Below are 16,199 nucleotides of genomic sequence, written 5' to 3' on the forward strand. Positions count from 1 at the left end.
TTTAGTCTAGTTGTGGAGGATGTCACTTCACTGGCCCATGTTGGTATTATCATTGCGCTCTTCCTGGGTGAGGCAGATCAGTCGCCGGCCATTGGACAGCTGCTCACGGTGGCTCACGGCAGCTGCCGGCCAGCCCCACTGCAGCCTACGCCGTCATCGGCAACTCAAGGCAGCCCAGCTCCAGGTTGAGCTGTTGTTCACCATCTTAGCTGTAGAGGGCACAGCATCACTGGCCCTAATGTGGGATCCAAACTGGGGCCCTGCTGCTCAGAGCTGGCATCCCAAGCCAACTGCTAACCAACACGCCACTCGGCCAGCCCGTCCCATATCTTTTAAATGCCTAAAACATTTTTCCCACAAGGACATTCCTCTGCACCAGGAAGTTTTCTGAGGTCACCTCCAGTGAAATCTGTAGTGGCTGTGCCACTACCAAGTTCTAGGGTATATCTGCTCTCTATATTCCACTTAGGACAATATCCTCCTTACCTACCAGGCAATGAATGAGGCAGTCCCAGGTTCATACCTTAGCACCTGTGTTGTCGGATCACTCCTGGCACCACTCATGTTAGTCTGGGTCCTCTGAGAAGTGGACACCAAGACAGGATTAAACATATAAGAGATTTACTGGGGAAAGGGCTGTAAGGGGAATGGGAAGGGGGCCTGAGAAGGCTGGGGAGAGTCAGAGCATGTGCAGGTCATACCCCTATGAAAGAGAGAGGAAAAAAAGAAGTGTTAAGTCACGTGTCCACACTCTGACTCAGGTGTAGAGAAACAGATGCCTCGTCTCAGAGAAAGGAACAGCAAAGTCATTGCAAAGGAGTGTGCCACGCTTGCATTGACTCATTAAATTGTCGCAACACCTTATGAAGTGGGTACTATTATTATTCTCCTTTTATAGATGGCATAGGGAGGCATAGGGAGATTAGCCCAGGATCATGTGGAAATGTGGCGGAACATGGATTTGAACTCGTCAGCTCAGCTCCACAGTCTGTGCTCTTTATCATTATACAATATGTTCATATACTATATTAATTTTAACAATTTGAGAATCAATTGGAGAGGTTTTATGTTCCACTTCCTCTCACTGAAGCGAAGGCTTCATGAGAATAGGGCGTTTGGAGCACCCTTATATGACAGTTCCTATACTCTTGTATACAATATCCTCATTATCCTTGCGATAGGTCTCCAAAATCAGAGAAACATATATTGTATTCAGGGAATTATTTATATTCAGTCTAGATCTATAGTTATTCGGCTTTTTAATCTTGGCATTTAAAAACTCCTGGCATATTTTTAATCCTGGTATAGTAAGTTACCCTAACACGTGATTGAAAATGATAGAATTGATTGGAATTGCTTGATGATCACTAAGCTTGAAATGAGAATGAAAATTTATGAATGAGAAAGAAAATGTATATTAGTTGAGAGGGTCCTAGGAGTAGATTTGAGAGGGCAATCAAATGTTACTACATCTAGTTTGTTAGCTGGCCTGGCATTTGCTTCATCTTGCTCTTGGAGTTTGTGTTTTGGCAGCATAGCTTCATTTCAGCGACGTTTTGGGAGGAGGTACCCACTACAGACTTACTACATTTGTGGTATTGACCGAAGGCAGGGAGATAGTAGGTCAGATGTAACTCAGTCTCTTTGGAAGCTGGGGAGGAGGATAGAGGTGAGACAATATGTAAGACATGTTGTTTAAAGATGAATAAACTGAGAAACAGATAAGCACCTTGGCCAGGGTCAAACTATTGATAAAATGTAATAAGGTGAAATTTTAGATCAAGTCGGCTTAGCTCCAAGACCAGTATTCTTTCCGTTAGATTTTTCTCTATTTTCAGCCCAGCATTTCATTTAATTTCTCTCATTTAAAATAGTTTATTCCACTGTTTATATTAATTACAAAACATGTTTTGTAGTTAATTCGAGGACTGTGTTTTTGCATTGATAAACTCACTAGAGTAATAGAAAAATATTGGGATCTAGGCAGCTGCGGGTGTAAACTCACTGACCGTTGGTACAACCATAGAATGTTTGGATTATTTTGGATTTCAGGAAGTGACAGACTTGAATTTCAGGAAGTGACAGACTTTGTGGAATAATTTTTAAATATATTTAAGTTTTTGTGTAAGGCATCGTATTTTTCTTTGAGAATATGGCAAATTGCATTAGAGAAGAAACACTAGAATTAGTTAGCAAAGCCACGGAAGGCAGGACCAGGACTTATAAGTAGATGTTAGAAGGAAGGAGCCTTGGACCCAGATTAAGAAAGGTATTGCTGGTTAGAGCCACCCAGAAATGGGCTGATGTTGCTTGTTATGTAGTAAGTTTGGCACTGACAGAGGCTTCATAACCATCTGCTAAGAAGGGATATAGGGACAATTTTACTAGTTGGGCGTTTGTCCTCTGTGATCTCAGAGAGGCCCTTTAAAACTCTAGGTTTTTGTTCTTGTGTTTTCCATCACTACAAATATTTGAGACTTGATACTCTCCAAATCATAACATAACATAGGGCACTCCTAAAAATAGGAAACCTCTATAAAGGAGTTAATAACTCAACTTCCCTGAAGAATGATGTTCTTTGCCTAGGATGATTATAAAAACAGCTAAAGGAGAAGCAGTTTTAGATTCCCGCATTAAGCCAGAAGTGGTGTTCAGTCAGGTTGACTTTGTTTTCAGAGTGTGAGGGTGTTTGTCATCATGGACTGTCCAGGTGTGGATGCTTTATGCAAGTTTAAGATCCCCTCTGGAAATCTATTTTATTTCATTGGAATAAACTTTTGTTACTGGTTAAAGTGAAAATAATAGGAGAGCACTTTTAACACAGGATCTGTGCACTGTCCATCTCACGTGAGGACATTTTTGCCTCTATTGTATTAGGTCCTTTAAAAGAGGAAATACTCATAGATTCTTTTGAATACAATCGCTTTCTCTCCTTAATTATTAAAATACAGTCATTTGTTACTTTTGTTTTGTTTTGTTTTGTTTGTTAGCTGAGCCATCCTGCCAGTCATTTGTTACTTTAAAGGGTGTTACACTAAGATGTAAATCTATCAACAGAAAATATCATGGGAAGTCAGAAAGACAGGGTGGGGCTTGTTTGGTGGCATGTATCCACTCTAATGAACTGTAAAAATTTCAAATCACCCAACCTCCACCATAATGGCATAATGGCCCTTTAAAGTAGTACCTACATGAAGAGACATAAAAGTGTAGCAGATGACTATGTGGAAAAGTCCTTTTTTATTAGATTAAGGCAAAATCACTTGTAGTCCCAACTCCTTACTCCCATTCACTTCTTGCTTTGCATTTATGCTGTCACCTATTAGGTCCAGCAGAATCTTTTATTGTTTCGAAACAGATCACTTTTTCTTTACTTGAGCACCACACGTCTTTATGTCTCTAAACCCTAGAATCTCACTCAGGGCAGTAAAAAGCACAGGGGAAGCAAGACTAATTTAGGAAGCAGCAGATTCGCAATCCACCTCATCCCCTCTGGAGCAAAAAGGATTAGGATTAGACTAACATGTGGAACTACCTGCTTGCTCCTGGGCTCATGCTGAAGGTTATACGCTGTGATTCCTTTGGGTTCTACACCATTTAAGGTCCTTTATCCCACTTTACTGGTATATGTAAATGCACACATCTATATGTATTTGTGCATTTGTATTTTCAAATATTGGCACTCAAGATCGGCTTTGTTCTATTAGTAATGTACATATTGATCTGTTAGTAAACAATAAAATATTAAGTATTTACCAGCTTTTGTCTTTTCGCTAAGAATAATAATTCTGTAAGTAACCTTAGAAATCATCCAGTTCAATTATTTAGTTTACAGGAGATAGAATTGTGACCCAGAGAAGCTAAATAATTTGTCTCCAGTCACACTGCTAGGTTTTGACTGAAATAAGTGTAGATTTCCTATCTCCTGGTTCTGGCTTAGTGCTCTTTTTTATTAGACAACACAGCCTTACCAACTCATGAAATGTAGATCTCCCTTCTGTTTAGATGTATATTTATATTTCTTATCATTAAAAACAAAAAATTTAAAACAAATAAAAAAAGAGAGCTAAGTTAATTTCACCGAGAGGCCCAATTTAAGTATAGGACTTTTTGGTAAAACTATCACCACTACACTATCTTTCAAAACCTTTAAAGTTTAGTAATTGATGACTTGATGAACTATAATGAGGGGGCAAATTTTCCTTATTGAGGTTGGTAGCAGAGTTTTGTTTTTTCTGACGAACAAAATATTCCCAATCTATTCTCCACCTGTGTCAAGAATGATCTTTTAAAAATGAGCAAACCTAGTCATGTTACTCCACTGAGAAAACTCCCTTAGCAGCTTCCTTTTGCCCTCAGGATGAAATGTCCGCTCTTAACATGGCCTACAAGGCCCCGGCTCACATCACCCCCCGACCTCTCCTGTCCCTGTACTCAAAGTTAACTTCTTTCAGTTCTTGGATTGCAACCAGCTCTTTTACCTTTGGGCCTTCCAATATGCCTGTGTTAGTCTTCTATGGTTTCTTAGCAAACCACCGGAAATTTAGTCACTTAAAACTACCAATTTTTATTTTACAGTTTCTGTAGATAAGAAGTCTGTCATGGTGTAGTTGGATCCTTTTCTTAGAATGTCACCAGACTAAAATCAAAGTATTGGCCTGGGCTGTGGCTGTCATCTGGGGCTCCGTGTCATGTTGCAAGCTTGCTGGTTACTGGCAGAATCAAGATCTGCGTTTCCTTGACACACGTCGAAGTCTACAGCGGCATGTCAAACACTTCCCTCTCTGATGTAATCTTTTTTCTTGAGTTCAACAATGTTAGCAGTGGCTTCATTAGGTGAATGCTTGAAAGTATTCAACATTAAATTCGACTTTCTTCACACTGACATTTGCAAATACATCCTTAGCAATTCTTAAATATTTTAAATAACCACCTTGAAGTACAGAAGGCTTGCTCTCAAATAGCTCTTCTGAGGTGACATGAAGACTGAAAGAACCTTTGACTTGAGTTCAGGTTCCTAGCCAACAATCAATGTATTATCACTGGTGAACTCATAGGAGGGAACTTCAAGGTTAAGAGGTGCAGGCCTCTCCCTGATCCGGCCAGATGCATCATAGTGTGACCCATGACAAGGGCTGCAATAACCATCCAAATCTCCTATTTGCAGTGGGCACACAACCAAGAGTGCGAACACCTATCAGGATAACCCGTTCCGGTTTCTTCATTCATTCTAAGTCGTGCTGTGGGTCCCTCATCTGGGACACTTCAACGGCAGCCTCCTGGTCAGTTTCCTTCTTGGTTCTGTGGCGCACACACAGAAGTTTGCCTCTCCATCTGAAAGCCTCTTCTTTCCTTCTGGAATATTGGATAACTTGATTTCGATTTTTGACGTGGCCAACACATCGGCAGCAGTACTCATGCTGGAAACATACAGGGAGATGACATTCTTAGTTGCATATGCAGCAGCCCAAGTTGTTGGTGCAGTTGTCAAACAGGAGAAACCCCTTCTAGCCTCGGTGCTCTCTTGTGAAGACTTTGTTCTATCTAACACTTCAGTGCGACGATAATCAGAGAAGTCAGGCCCTTTGATGTCTGTACGAGACTAATGGACAGAAGCCCGGACATTGAGGTCCACAACAGCGACTCAAGGCTGGCCTGCAGCCTGGCCGCTCAGTGACTCCCAGCAGAGGAAGGGCCACTTCACGTCCAGCCTCTGTGGCTCTGAGGTGGTGGGTACCGCAGCCTATCCCAGGGGCCGCGGCACACCCACCACCCCGCGGGACTTGGGCATGAATGGCCCCAGTCAGGCGGTGACCAACAACATGGTGACAGCAGCTCCAAACACCCTGATTTACTCTTCTCCGTGGCTTCCTTTTCTGTCCTCAGCCAGGAGAAAGCTCGTCTTTTAAGGCCTCATTTTAGTGACTACTTCAGTCCCACCTGGATAATCCAAAATGATCTCCCTATGTTAAGGTCAACTAATAAGTAACCTTAATTATGCCGGCAAAGTCCCTTTTGCCGTAGAGGGACACATTCATGGGCATGACACCAGGGTGCGGAGGTCTTGGAGACCAAAATTCTGCCTACCACGAACGATGCAGTGCCCTCTGAGTGGAATACTCTTTCTTGTCCCTGCATCCTGCTTCTTCGTCTCCTAACTCTTACTTTGTCCACTGGGTCTCTGATTTCTTTTTTTTTTCTTAATTTTAATTAAATGTATTGGGGTGACATTGGTTTGTAAAATTATCTAGGTTTCAAGTGTACATTTCTGTAACACATCATCTATATATTGCATTGTGTGTTCGCCACCCAGAGTAGGTTCTCTTTGCCCCCTTTCCCCCCTATTCTCAAGTTTGGGGTAAGAACCTCTCTTCAGTGCTCAAGTGGTACTTTATACTTCCCCGTTGTACCACTTGTCATCCTGTGTGCTCATCCATATCCTTTCAGGGGACTGTCTGTCAACGCTTTGAAGAGAGAAGCCATGTTTATCTTGGCACATTGGGTTTTCCTGCTTAACCTTGTGTCGGCTATATAGTTGATGCCTAATAAAAAAAAGTTGAATCAATAAATTATTTGTATCCATGAAAAACAGAAGTATCACAAATGTCTTTAATGCATATTTCTAACACTGTTACCCAGAGGAAAAGAGAGGACAATTTTAACTCAGGATATACAAATTATTAAAACAAACAAATAAAAAAAAATGCCTGCTTTTGTGAGGTAGTATGCTCATGACTAGAAGCTTTTAGGTGGAGATTCAATGATGGGGTATCAGGGATATCGTTGGGAGACTGGTGCACATGAGCTGTTTTGTGACTCTGTTGGGGTTTCTGCAAGGCCAGTGGGGAGAAGGTCACTATGGAATTATCCAGCCTGGTGGATGTGGGCTAATCGACTCCCTACTGCTGTGGCCTGTGCTGGTTACTGAGTCATAACTGAGTGGCAAGATCAGCGGAGTAGAGTTATTTTATAAGTTGTTAACCGTGCAGAAGTGACATTAGAAGTAAAAAGACCATTAACATGAATCAGTAAAGAAGGAGTATAGTATAGTGTTTAAGAAGAGGCTTTTGGTTCATACTTCGAATTCTGCCCCTTGCTAGCCGTGTGACTTTGGACAAGGTATTCAATCTCTCTGTGTTTCAGTGTCCTAATCTGTAAAATGGAGATGATAATAGTAGAACCTAACTTGTAGAGTGATTGTGAGAATTAAATAGGCAAGATAGTAAAGGATGTAGTGCCTAGGATATATAAGCATTGTGTGAGTGTTAGCTATCATCATCATCATCATTACCATCAACAACGTTATCCTACAGACACTTTAAAGATAGTTCAAGACCTGTAACCACATGCACAGTGTCTGGCATATACTAAGAATACAGTGATATTTTGGAGTTAATAAACGATATGTTTATTTGTGATTTTTATTTATATCTACTGCTTCAGATTACTATAGGAAATGGTCCCAATAACAATGTAATATACTTTGTAAGTCTATTAAGGAAAACTAAATGCTGTGGTTATCTTGAGTTGCTCAGAGCTTGCTAAGGTGGTCTGAAAAATATCTCCTCCTAGGTCTTACCGTATCTTTTTTTTTCTCTTATTAAAGCAAATGGATGTCTTAAAAAAACCTTTTGAAATTTATTTTTCCAGAATAAAGAAAACCATAATCAGGTGAAATTAGTATTTTACATATAGATGTATATATCATTTTCTGGATGATAAAGTGAAATATTCTTGCCACAAAAAACGTTCTCATTTGAATTCGGATGAGACGTTAACATTTTGTTTTCCTTCTTAAACAGGTTCATCCTAAATTCCACTATAAACAGGCTCACGACCCGGGCACAGACACTTCTTGTGTGACTTTCTCCTATGACGGAAATGTCCTTGCCTCTCGTGGAGGTAGGTTAAAAACTAATTTTTTAAATGTGTTTCTATATATAAAATGATCATATTTAACTTTAACAAATGTCACAGTGATATTCCAGTGCTTAGTAAAGCTAGCTGTGCTTCTATTAATGTACTTTAGCCAGTCTGATTTTTTACATTAAAATGTATTTCCAACTTGGCAACATTGTTTTATTAAAAAGTATCAAAAAAAATTTAGAAAATATATACTTTGGGGACTAAGCTTTTATTTTAGCTTCAAATTACATCAGAGTTTGAAGCCTACAAGGATGGCATTGCCTCTACCTTATGCAATTTTGTAGATGATCTATATTCTTATTATACCATTTTATATTCTGGGTCTGGTATTTCAAAGTTTTCGATTTGTTGACCATTGATTTTTTTTCTTTCCAGTTCAAATACTAACTCAATTCAGTTAAAAAAGATTATATACTTGGAAGTTACTTTTTTTTGTTTTAAGATTTTATTGGGGAATTGGGGGAGGGAACAGCGTTAGGGAATCAGGGAAGGGGAACAGACAAGTTGCTGTCCTTTTGTTCTTCAGTCTAGTTGTGGAGGACGTTGCTTCACTGGCCCATGTCGGTATTGTGATCATTGCGCTCTTCCCGGCTGAGGCAGATTGGTCAACTACCATTGGATGGCCGCTCACGGCAGCTGATGGCAACTCATGCCAGCTGCCGGCCACTCATGCTGGCTGCCGGCCACTCACAGTAACTTACAGCAGCCCACTGCAGCAGGGGCTGCAGACTATGCCAGCACTGGTGATTCAAGGCATCCCAGCTCCAGATTGAGCTGTTGGTCATCATCTTAGCTGTAGAGGGTGCAGCATCACTGGCCCATGTGGGATCCAAACCAGTGGCCCTGCTGCTCAGAGCTTGCACTCCCAAGCCAACTCTTAACCAATGAGCCACTTGGCCAGCCCGGATGTTATTTTTTAATAGCTGTACAGCTCTGTGTGGTCGATTATAAGTTTACTTATCCACACTCAATGATTGAATATAGGTTGTTTCTAAATTTTTGTGAAATCTTTCACTCTTGGATAAGCTGTGTGTTGATAGAAGGAAATAAGAGAAGAGTGAGGGCATCTTATGAGCAAAGCATTATGGGTAAGTGTGGGACTTGACTGAGGATCTTCCAGTAGGCCTATTTGTGGGAGGGGAGAAAAGGAACAGTAGGGTAAGTGGGTTGAAGCCACATTACAGATGGCCTTAAATACCACATAAGGATTTAGTTTTTATTCTGTAGGCCAAATTAATTTAGCAACACCACACTTAGTCATTCATTCACTTACTCTACAGCTGCATATTGAGCAACTACTCTGAGCTGGCGTTATGTTAGGTGATGGGTATAAACTGTGAATATCATAGACAGGGTTCCTTTCCTGAAGGAATTTACAGCCTGGTGTAGAGGGTAGTGGAAGTGAGGAGGAGATGAGGAGATTGGGCACAGCGTTCCCCTCAGTTTAACCAGTTCATGCCCTTATACCCTCGGGAATTCCTTCAGATTCTCTTTCCTTCAAAGAAGCCTTATCTATTATATCCAAATTACCCTCATTTACATAAGTAAAATAAATCAAAACACATGTACATGCATTTCCTGTTTGTGATATACATGGCGAAGGTGGATATGTATAAAATAATGTATTTTGGTCCATCCATTGTAACCTGCTACTTGAGTCTAAGATGACTTTTAATTAAGACTGCATATACTCTTTATTTACAAACAGTGGTTCTTAACCTAAAAGTGTTTCTGAGTCCCCTGGCAAAGTTTTTCAAAAGATGAATGCTCTACTAGAAATTCTCACGTTCTCTCTTGCAACCTTAGAATGGTATGCCCAAATCTCCAAGGTGGAATGGGGAGAGGAGAGGGGAATAAGGGGGAGCATAGTTTGAAAATTCTTCCCAGAGGATTCTAAAGTAATCCAGCCTTGACCTAGTTGATAGTCACTCCCTTAGAAGTACAGGATGAATTCCATTTCAGTCACAGTCATTGTGGTGATGACCCTTACCTTCCCCTTGCATCTTGTAGTAGCTACTGGGTAACACGTTGTCACTGCAGCATACATACTGCACTCCATCACTTTCCTTCCTGGGAATATAGAGTACAGCAGATGGAAGTCTGTTCAACAGAGCCCCTAGAGAGTTGTAATGTGCTCCTGCTAGCTCCAGAACCTACCAGGTTAGCTAAACTGTTTAATGGAGGTTAATGTTTTCCTTTTGTTTGAGAATTTTGAGCATATATAACCATTTTTTTTAAGACTAGAGCAAAAATGTGAGTCTTACAAAGTTCTTCCAATATAAGCAGGTCCCTAGTCCAGCCAGTGGTGGATTAGTGCATCTGTACAAAATTGGGTTTCAGAGAAGGTTCACTGGGGAGAAAATGGGAGTTTTTACTGAACTCTCTACTCACTTCACTTGCGCCTGATACTGATTCCTTATTGGACACAAGGGCTTGAGGCAGGTCTCAGCTGTGGACACTAGGGAGAAAGAACAACAAAGACATTACTTATATGAGTTTTGGCTTTCATTCTGGTCAGGAATTAGTTAGTAGCACTGTAGAAATGTAAGAAAAAAGTGATTGATTTTAAAAAGAATATTCATTATACTTTAAATAGCTTGGAGAAGCTGTACTCCCAGCAAGGTGAAGAATGATAGCCACAAGTAGAGTTACACCGGAGGGAAGGGAATCACATGGTAGACCCTCATTAACGTTAATGGATAGCTTCAGATACACACTAGTGGGAAAAAGAATCTGTTGTGAATTGAACTGTTTGCAGTCCTGATGGTAGTTAAATTAATATCTTCTTAAGAAGTCAAGTTATGCTCATGCATACCACAGGGGAACTGCCATCTGCTCTAAAATCACTCGTTAGAGTAGATTCTCTAGGGCTCCTTTTAGCCTACACATGCTGCATCAATCTGGAAAGTAATTTCTGTGAGGCCAATTCATTATCATATATCTTTCTACTTTTCTTGCAACTACTGCTTTCAAGCTCCCCAAACAGTTAAAAAAGTAAATCATGCCTGTGTGTATCTCCTTTCCTCCCTCCCTCCCTTCCTTTTTTGCTTCCTTCTTATAGTTAATATGCTAAGTTTAGCAAACTCTAAACTTGGAGCTAGTTCTTGTTGCACAGTTCACTTGGCCTTTTTTTTCTTTCTCATTCCTCTCTCAGGTGATGATACATTAAAGTTATGGGACATCCGACAGTTTAATAAGCCACTTTTTTCAGCCTCGGATCTTCCCACCATGTTCCCAATGTAAGTAGCACATTTTTAATATCTGAGAAGCATAAGAGAATGGAAAATAAATTTCTTTACCTTAATGTTAATTTATATCATGTCTTTTCGATGTTCTAGAAAAGGGACTTGAAGGGTGATTGAAATAGGTTTTTTGAAAGATGCATTTTATTTTTCCCTTTTTGTTTTGCACATTCTTCAGACCATAAAATTTTTTTTTGGAAGTTTCAATGACGTATGGTTGTGTGTGTGTGTGTGTATGTATTTATTTATTGGATGCATGCATAGGTTTTTGGGTAGTAAAGATATGTTAAGGGATTGAATTGTTCTTTTTATATTGCATAAATGACAGGGTAGGCCCACGTATTTGTTGTCTTTTAAAATTTGAATCCTTATACCATCAAAGTACTTTTTATAGTTAGCAGCATGATTATATATCATTTTCTTAATTTTTTTTGGTCATCATTCCAGTTAACAGTTCAGTAACCTTCACTTGTTCAGACTGCCTTGCTCTGGGTAGCTGAACACTGTTATCTCCATTCTACTAAGTTGACAAGAAAGTCATTTAAAGATTTTTCTGAGGCAGCTGAGGTGGGATCTCACCTCTAAGTCCTACAGTTGGTGCCTGAGCAAAATTTTTTATTTGAGTAGACATGAAATCTCACATCTATATTAAATAATGACCAACAAGGAGAAAGTGAAGGTAATGGACGCATCACATGGAGGAAGCTGAATGATAACAGATCACTGACTCTAACACGATCTGTTGACCATGGCATTTATCTCTTAAAACAAACGGATGGACAAACTAACATGAATTCATATCTGATGAGAATGTCTTGAGTTATTATCATGCCTGCTATGAGTCATGCTAACTACATAACTTCTTTGGATTATGTCTTAGGTTATTCAGAATCAGTATAACAATAACCATCTCATAACAATAACCATCAATTACGTAGGCCCCAGCGTTGTGACCTGCTCCTCTTTTCATGGTGCTTGACTTGACAGAACTCAAATTATTTAAGTGGTGTTGATGGTAGAAAATAGTTACAAAAGTGGTCAAAGGAGTCACTACTTGATCATTAGTCATACAGTGTCTACTGAGTTTTTCCCACCCCCTCTCTACGTTAAAACATAATGTGTAGAAGTTAAAAAAAAGCAAAGATTCTGGAATCAGACGGCCTAAGCTTGAATCTCTTACTTTTGTGATCTTAGACAATGTTTATTTAACCTCTCTGCCTCAGTTTACACATCAATAAAATGGGAATAATGATATCTGCCTAATAGGATTATTCTGAAGATTAAGCAAATTAACATAAGTGCTTGACTTATTCTAAGCCCTATAAAAGAGTTATCTCTTATTATAATGAGCTTGTTTATCTTTCATTTAACTCACTCATTATTGTTGCATTGTTGTGGGGTCATAAGCTTATAAACTCTTTTTGTCTGTAGGACTGACTGCTGTTTCAGTCCAGATGATAAGCTCATAGTTACCGGTACATCTGTTCAAAGGGGATGTGGCAGTGGCAAACTTGTTTTCTTTGAGCGCAAAACTTTCCAAAGGGTATATGAAATAGACATCACAGATGCGGTAAGTCTGTTCTTTTCACCCCAGCCTTGAGAATGAAGTGAAGTATGCCTCTTTTGTTTTTGTTTTTGGTTTTTAAATAGAACATAGGCCATAGCCCTTACAGTGCAATGCTAACTGCTTTTCCTCCAACACAGGAATTCTTAGTACTTTGTAGACTGGCTTATCTACCCTTTACCCTCCCCTGACCCAGGATTTCCAAGGGCCCATACATACTTCAGTCAGAATTTCAGCTGGGCCAGTGATGTTTCCCCCTTCTGCCAACCAGTTTGGGGAGAGCAGACCCTGGTTGTCATATAAATACAGAAATGAGCTTTCCACATGTGCATGTTTGTGAGGATCCAGGGATTGTGGATAGAAGTGAAAAGTTGTGCCCTCAGACAGTGAGGAAGTGTATCATTTCCTAAACCTTGAAAACTTAGACAGAATTCTGCTTGTCCGAGTTGTCATTAAGACTCAGCCTCCAATGAGCTTAATTTCTATTTAGTTATTTGGAAGTTTAAGACGTTTCAGATTTAACTTTATATCTTAAAAAAAAACCTTTAGCTTTCTTTACAGATTAATATGAGCACTAAAACACCAGCATTCATTCATTCATTCATTCATTCATTCATTCATTCATCCTGAGACTGGAGCCATAGGTAATATAATAATAGTGAAGATTCCCAGAGGAAAATTTGAATTCCTTTAAAGTCTTTTAAAGTATATATTATTATTTAGATGGTGAGGCAAACCATTGTTATTTTCTGAGTATGAAACAGGCCAGTTAATGTCTGTGTAAATTTTCTTTGGCTTATTGTCAAATTCTTCAGTAATATCCTTTATCTTACACTTTGCTCTTATGTAGGTTTCTCCAGTTGTTGCAGCTCTTTGTAAACAGTTGAGACATATTAAGCACTTAAGTGATTCAGACAATTGAACAACTGTTTTTAAATCACCAGTAAAAAAGTTCCTGTCTCTAATGTTCTCGTGTTACTGTGGAGTCTTAATTGTAGGCCCTAAATTTGAAACCATGGTATAGTTAGAGACGATATAGAAATAACAATGAGACTAATTCTAGATGAGTACTTAAGTTTTATAGATTCTAATCTCATGACATAATTTGAAATGTGCCAACACTAATAATACTTTTTTGGGGTGCCTCCAGAAGCCAACTAAAACACTAGAATCAAAGAAAAACACTCTTGACTCTATCAACTTTAATCTCAAAAAATAAAATTATTGTTAATTGGTTGTCCCTGACGTAAGCCGTGTTCTGTGATGCCTCTCAACGACTATGCATTTTAGTATTATTCTTGGTGTTGAGTTTTTAAAGTGTAATTTAAATTGAAACATAAGTAAATTAAGGGATGTGGAAGTCTGATTGCACTGTTGAAGACGTGCTGGGTTTCTGTGGTGTACAAAACATGTTTGCTGTGTTGCTCTGAGTTGCTTTTCTAACTAGATCTTTTTCTCCATAGCACTTACCCACCACCTCATCTATTACATATTTGTTTGTTTTTATTTGTCTTCTTCCACTAGGATGTAAGCCCTTGAGAGCAGAAACTTAGCCTGTTTTGTTTACTGCACTATCCTCAGTGCTTAGAACAGTGCCTGGCACATAGATGGCGCTTAATCAATATTTATGGAATGAGTGAATGGTATACAGTTGGCCCTCAGTATCTATCCGTTTTGCAACTACAGATTCAACCTACCTTGGATTGAAAATACTTTAAAAAATTCCAGAAAGTTGATCCCTAAACAATATAGGGTAACAATTTACATAGCATTTACATTGTTAGGTATTACAAGTAATGATTTAAAATATAGGGGAGGATTGTGTAGGTTATATGCAAATACTATGTCATTTTATAAAAGGGACTTGAGTATCTGCAGATTTTGGTGTGGGAGAGGTTCTGGAACCAATCCCCCTGCAGATACCGAGGGACGGCTGTACTTGGGAAGTGCCAGTGATGCATATTGTGGAGCACAGGTGTGTCTTTGGAGAGCGAGGCAGGAGAGAAGTCTCCAGAGATGGAAAGGCAAAGGAATCATAATAAGAAGGTGACTCTGTCTTGTGGATTTTCTCTTTTTTTTTTTCTTAAGCAAAGGAATAACATATTCAAATCTAGGTTTTAGAATAGTTAATTTTTACTAAGTGTGAAGGCTCGATTTACAAGATTTAGTGTTCATTTGTATGTGAAGGCTGAAGTTTTTAACTTGGGAGACTGGGTCAATGTCCTGTGAGGTTAACAAAAAGCAAGGAAAGAAAGCAGATTTTGGAAGAAAGGCAGTGAGTTCTGTGGTGGGTTATTCAACCTGAAGTACCTGCAGGGCCTCTGGGGAGCAGTGCTCTGTAGGTAGATGAATCGATGAGCGTGGTACTTAAGTATTGGGAGAAGCATTTATAGTTTATAGTTGAAATGTTGGTTGTTGGTTAATTAGATTAAGGAAAGGGCATAAAGGAGAGGGAGAGCCAGCTCTAGGAAACCCGAGCATTTAAGGAATGAACAAATGAAGAGAAGCAAACAAAGAAGGGTCATTAAGTAAATAGAATAGACGATATATTGCATTATTTTAGAAAAGCCAGAAAACAGATTTTGAGATCCATTTTAATAGATGAGAGAACTTAAAATGGGGACAAACCACACTTTCATTCATTCAAATTAGTTTCAGCTTACAAAACAACATAATGATTAGACATTTACACACTTCACAAAGTGATAACCCCAATGAGTCTAGTATCCATCTGACACCATATATAGCTATTACAATATTATTGACCATATTCCCTATGCTGTACTTTATATCCTGTGACTATATACTTTTAAAATTGTAGTTGACGTTCAATATTATAGTAGTTTCAGGTGTACAGCGCAGAGGTTAGGCATTTATATAATTTATGACGTGATCACCTGATAAGGCTAGTACCCATCTGACACCATACACCATAGTTTTTACAATATTGACTATATTCATCATACTATATTTCACGTCCCCATCACTATTTTGTGAGTACCAATTTGTACTTCCTAATCCCTTTATCTTTCTTACCCATCCCCCCCAACTTCCCTCCCATCTAGCAACCATCAGTTTGTTCTCTGTATCTGGGAGTTGATTTGTTTTGTTTGTTCCAAACCACACACTTTAAATCATTGGTTTAGGATTTGTTTGTCATTTTTTGTTGTTAACATCAGACAGCATTGTTTTCTGTTTTTATAGCTGAATGGCATGTTAAAGAGATATTAAATTGCCCCTTTGATCTGTTTTCTCAAGTTTTAAGTCTTCTTGGAATGTAAGAAAATAAATGCATTCTTTGGAATAGATAAAGAGGGTGTATACTTTGCTAGAAGGGCAAAAATACACCTCTTTTATTGTGGTTTTGTCATTAAAAACCAGGATAGTCCTTTCTTTTGGAAATATCACATCTGCTGTAGTTTGGTACTTAGTGTTGTTGGTTTTTTGTTTGTTTGTTGTTTTTTTTT

General features: G+C 39.0%; 1 protein-coding gene and 1 pseudogene across 1 annotated transcript in view; one reads left to right on the top strand and one right to left on the bottom strand.

The window, feature by feature from the left end:
* Positions 1–16,199, top strand: part of LOC109387050 (WD repeat-containing protein 70) — a 107,726-nt gene that overhangs the window by 50,942 nt on the left and 40,585 nt on the right. The window contains exons 2-4 of the mRNA XM_019650736.1: positions 7,803–7,902; positions 11,081–11,165; positions 12,600–12,738. Of these exons, the coding sequence (XP_019506281.1) occupies positions 7,803–7,902; positions 11,081–11,165; positions 12,600–12,738 (324 nt within the window). The remainder of the gene's footprint in view (positions 1–7,802; positions 7,903–11,080; positions 11,166–12,599; positions 12,739–16,199) is intronic.
* On the bottom strand, positions 5,018–5,791 carry LOC109387042 (cytochrome b-c1 complex subunit Rieske, mitochondrial pseudogene; annotated as a pseudogene).

This window comes from Hipposideros armiger, unplaced genomic scaffold (genome assembly GCF_001890085.2).
Source record: "Hipposideros armiger isolate ML-2016 unplaced genomic scaffold, ASM189008v1 scaffold_146, whole genome shotgun sequence".
Taxonomy (NCBI): domain Eukaryota; kingdom Metazoa; phylum Chordata; class Mammalia; order Chiroptera; family Hipposideridae; genus Hipposideros; species Hipposideros armiger.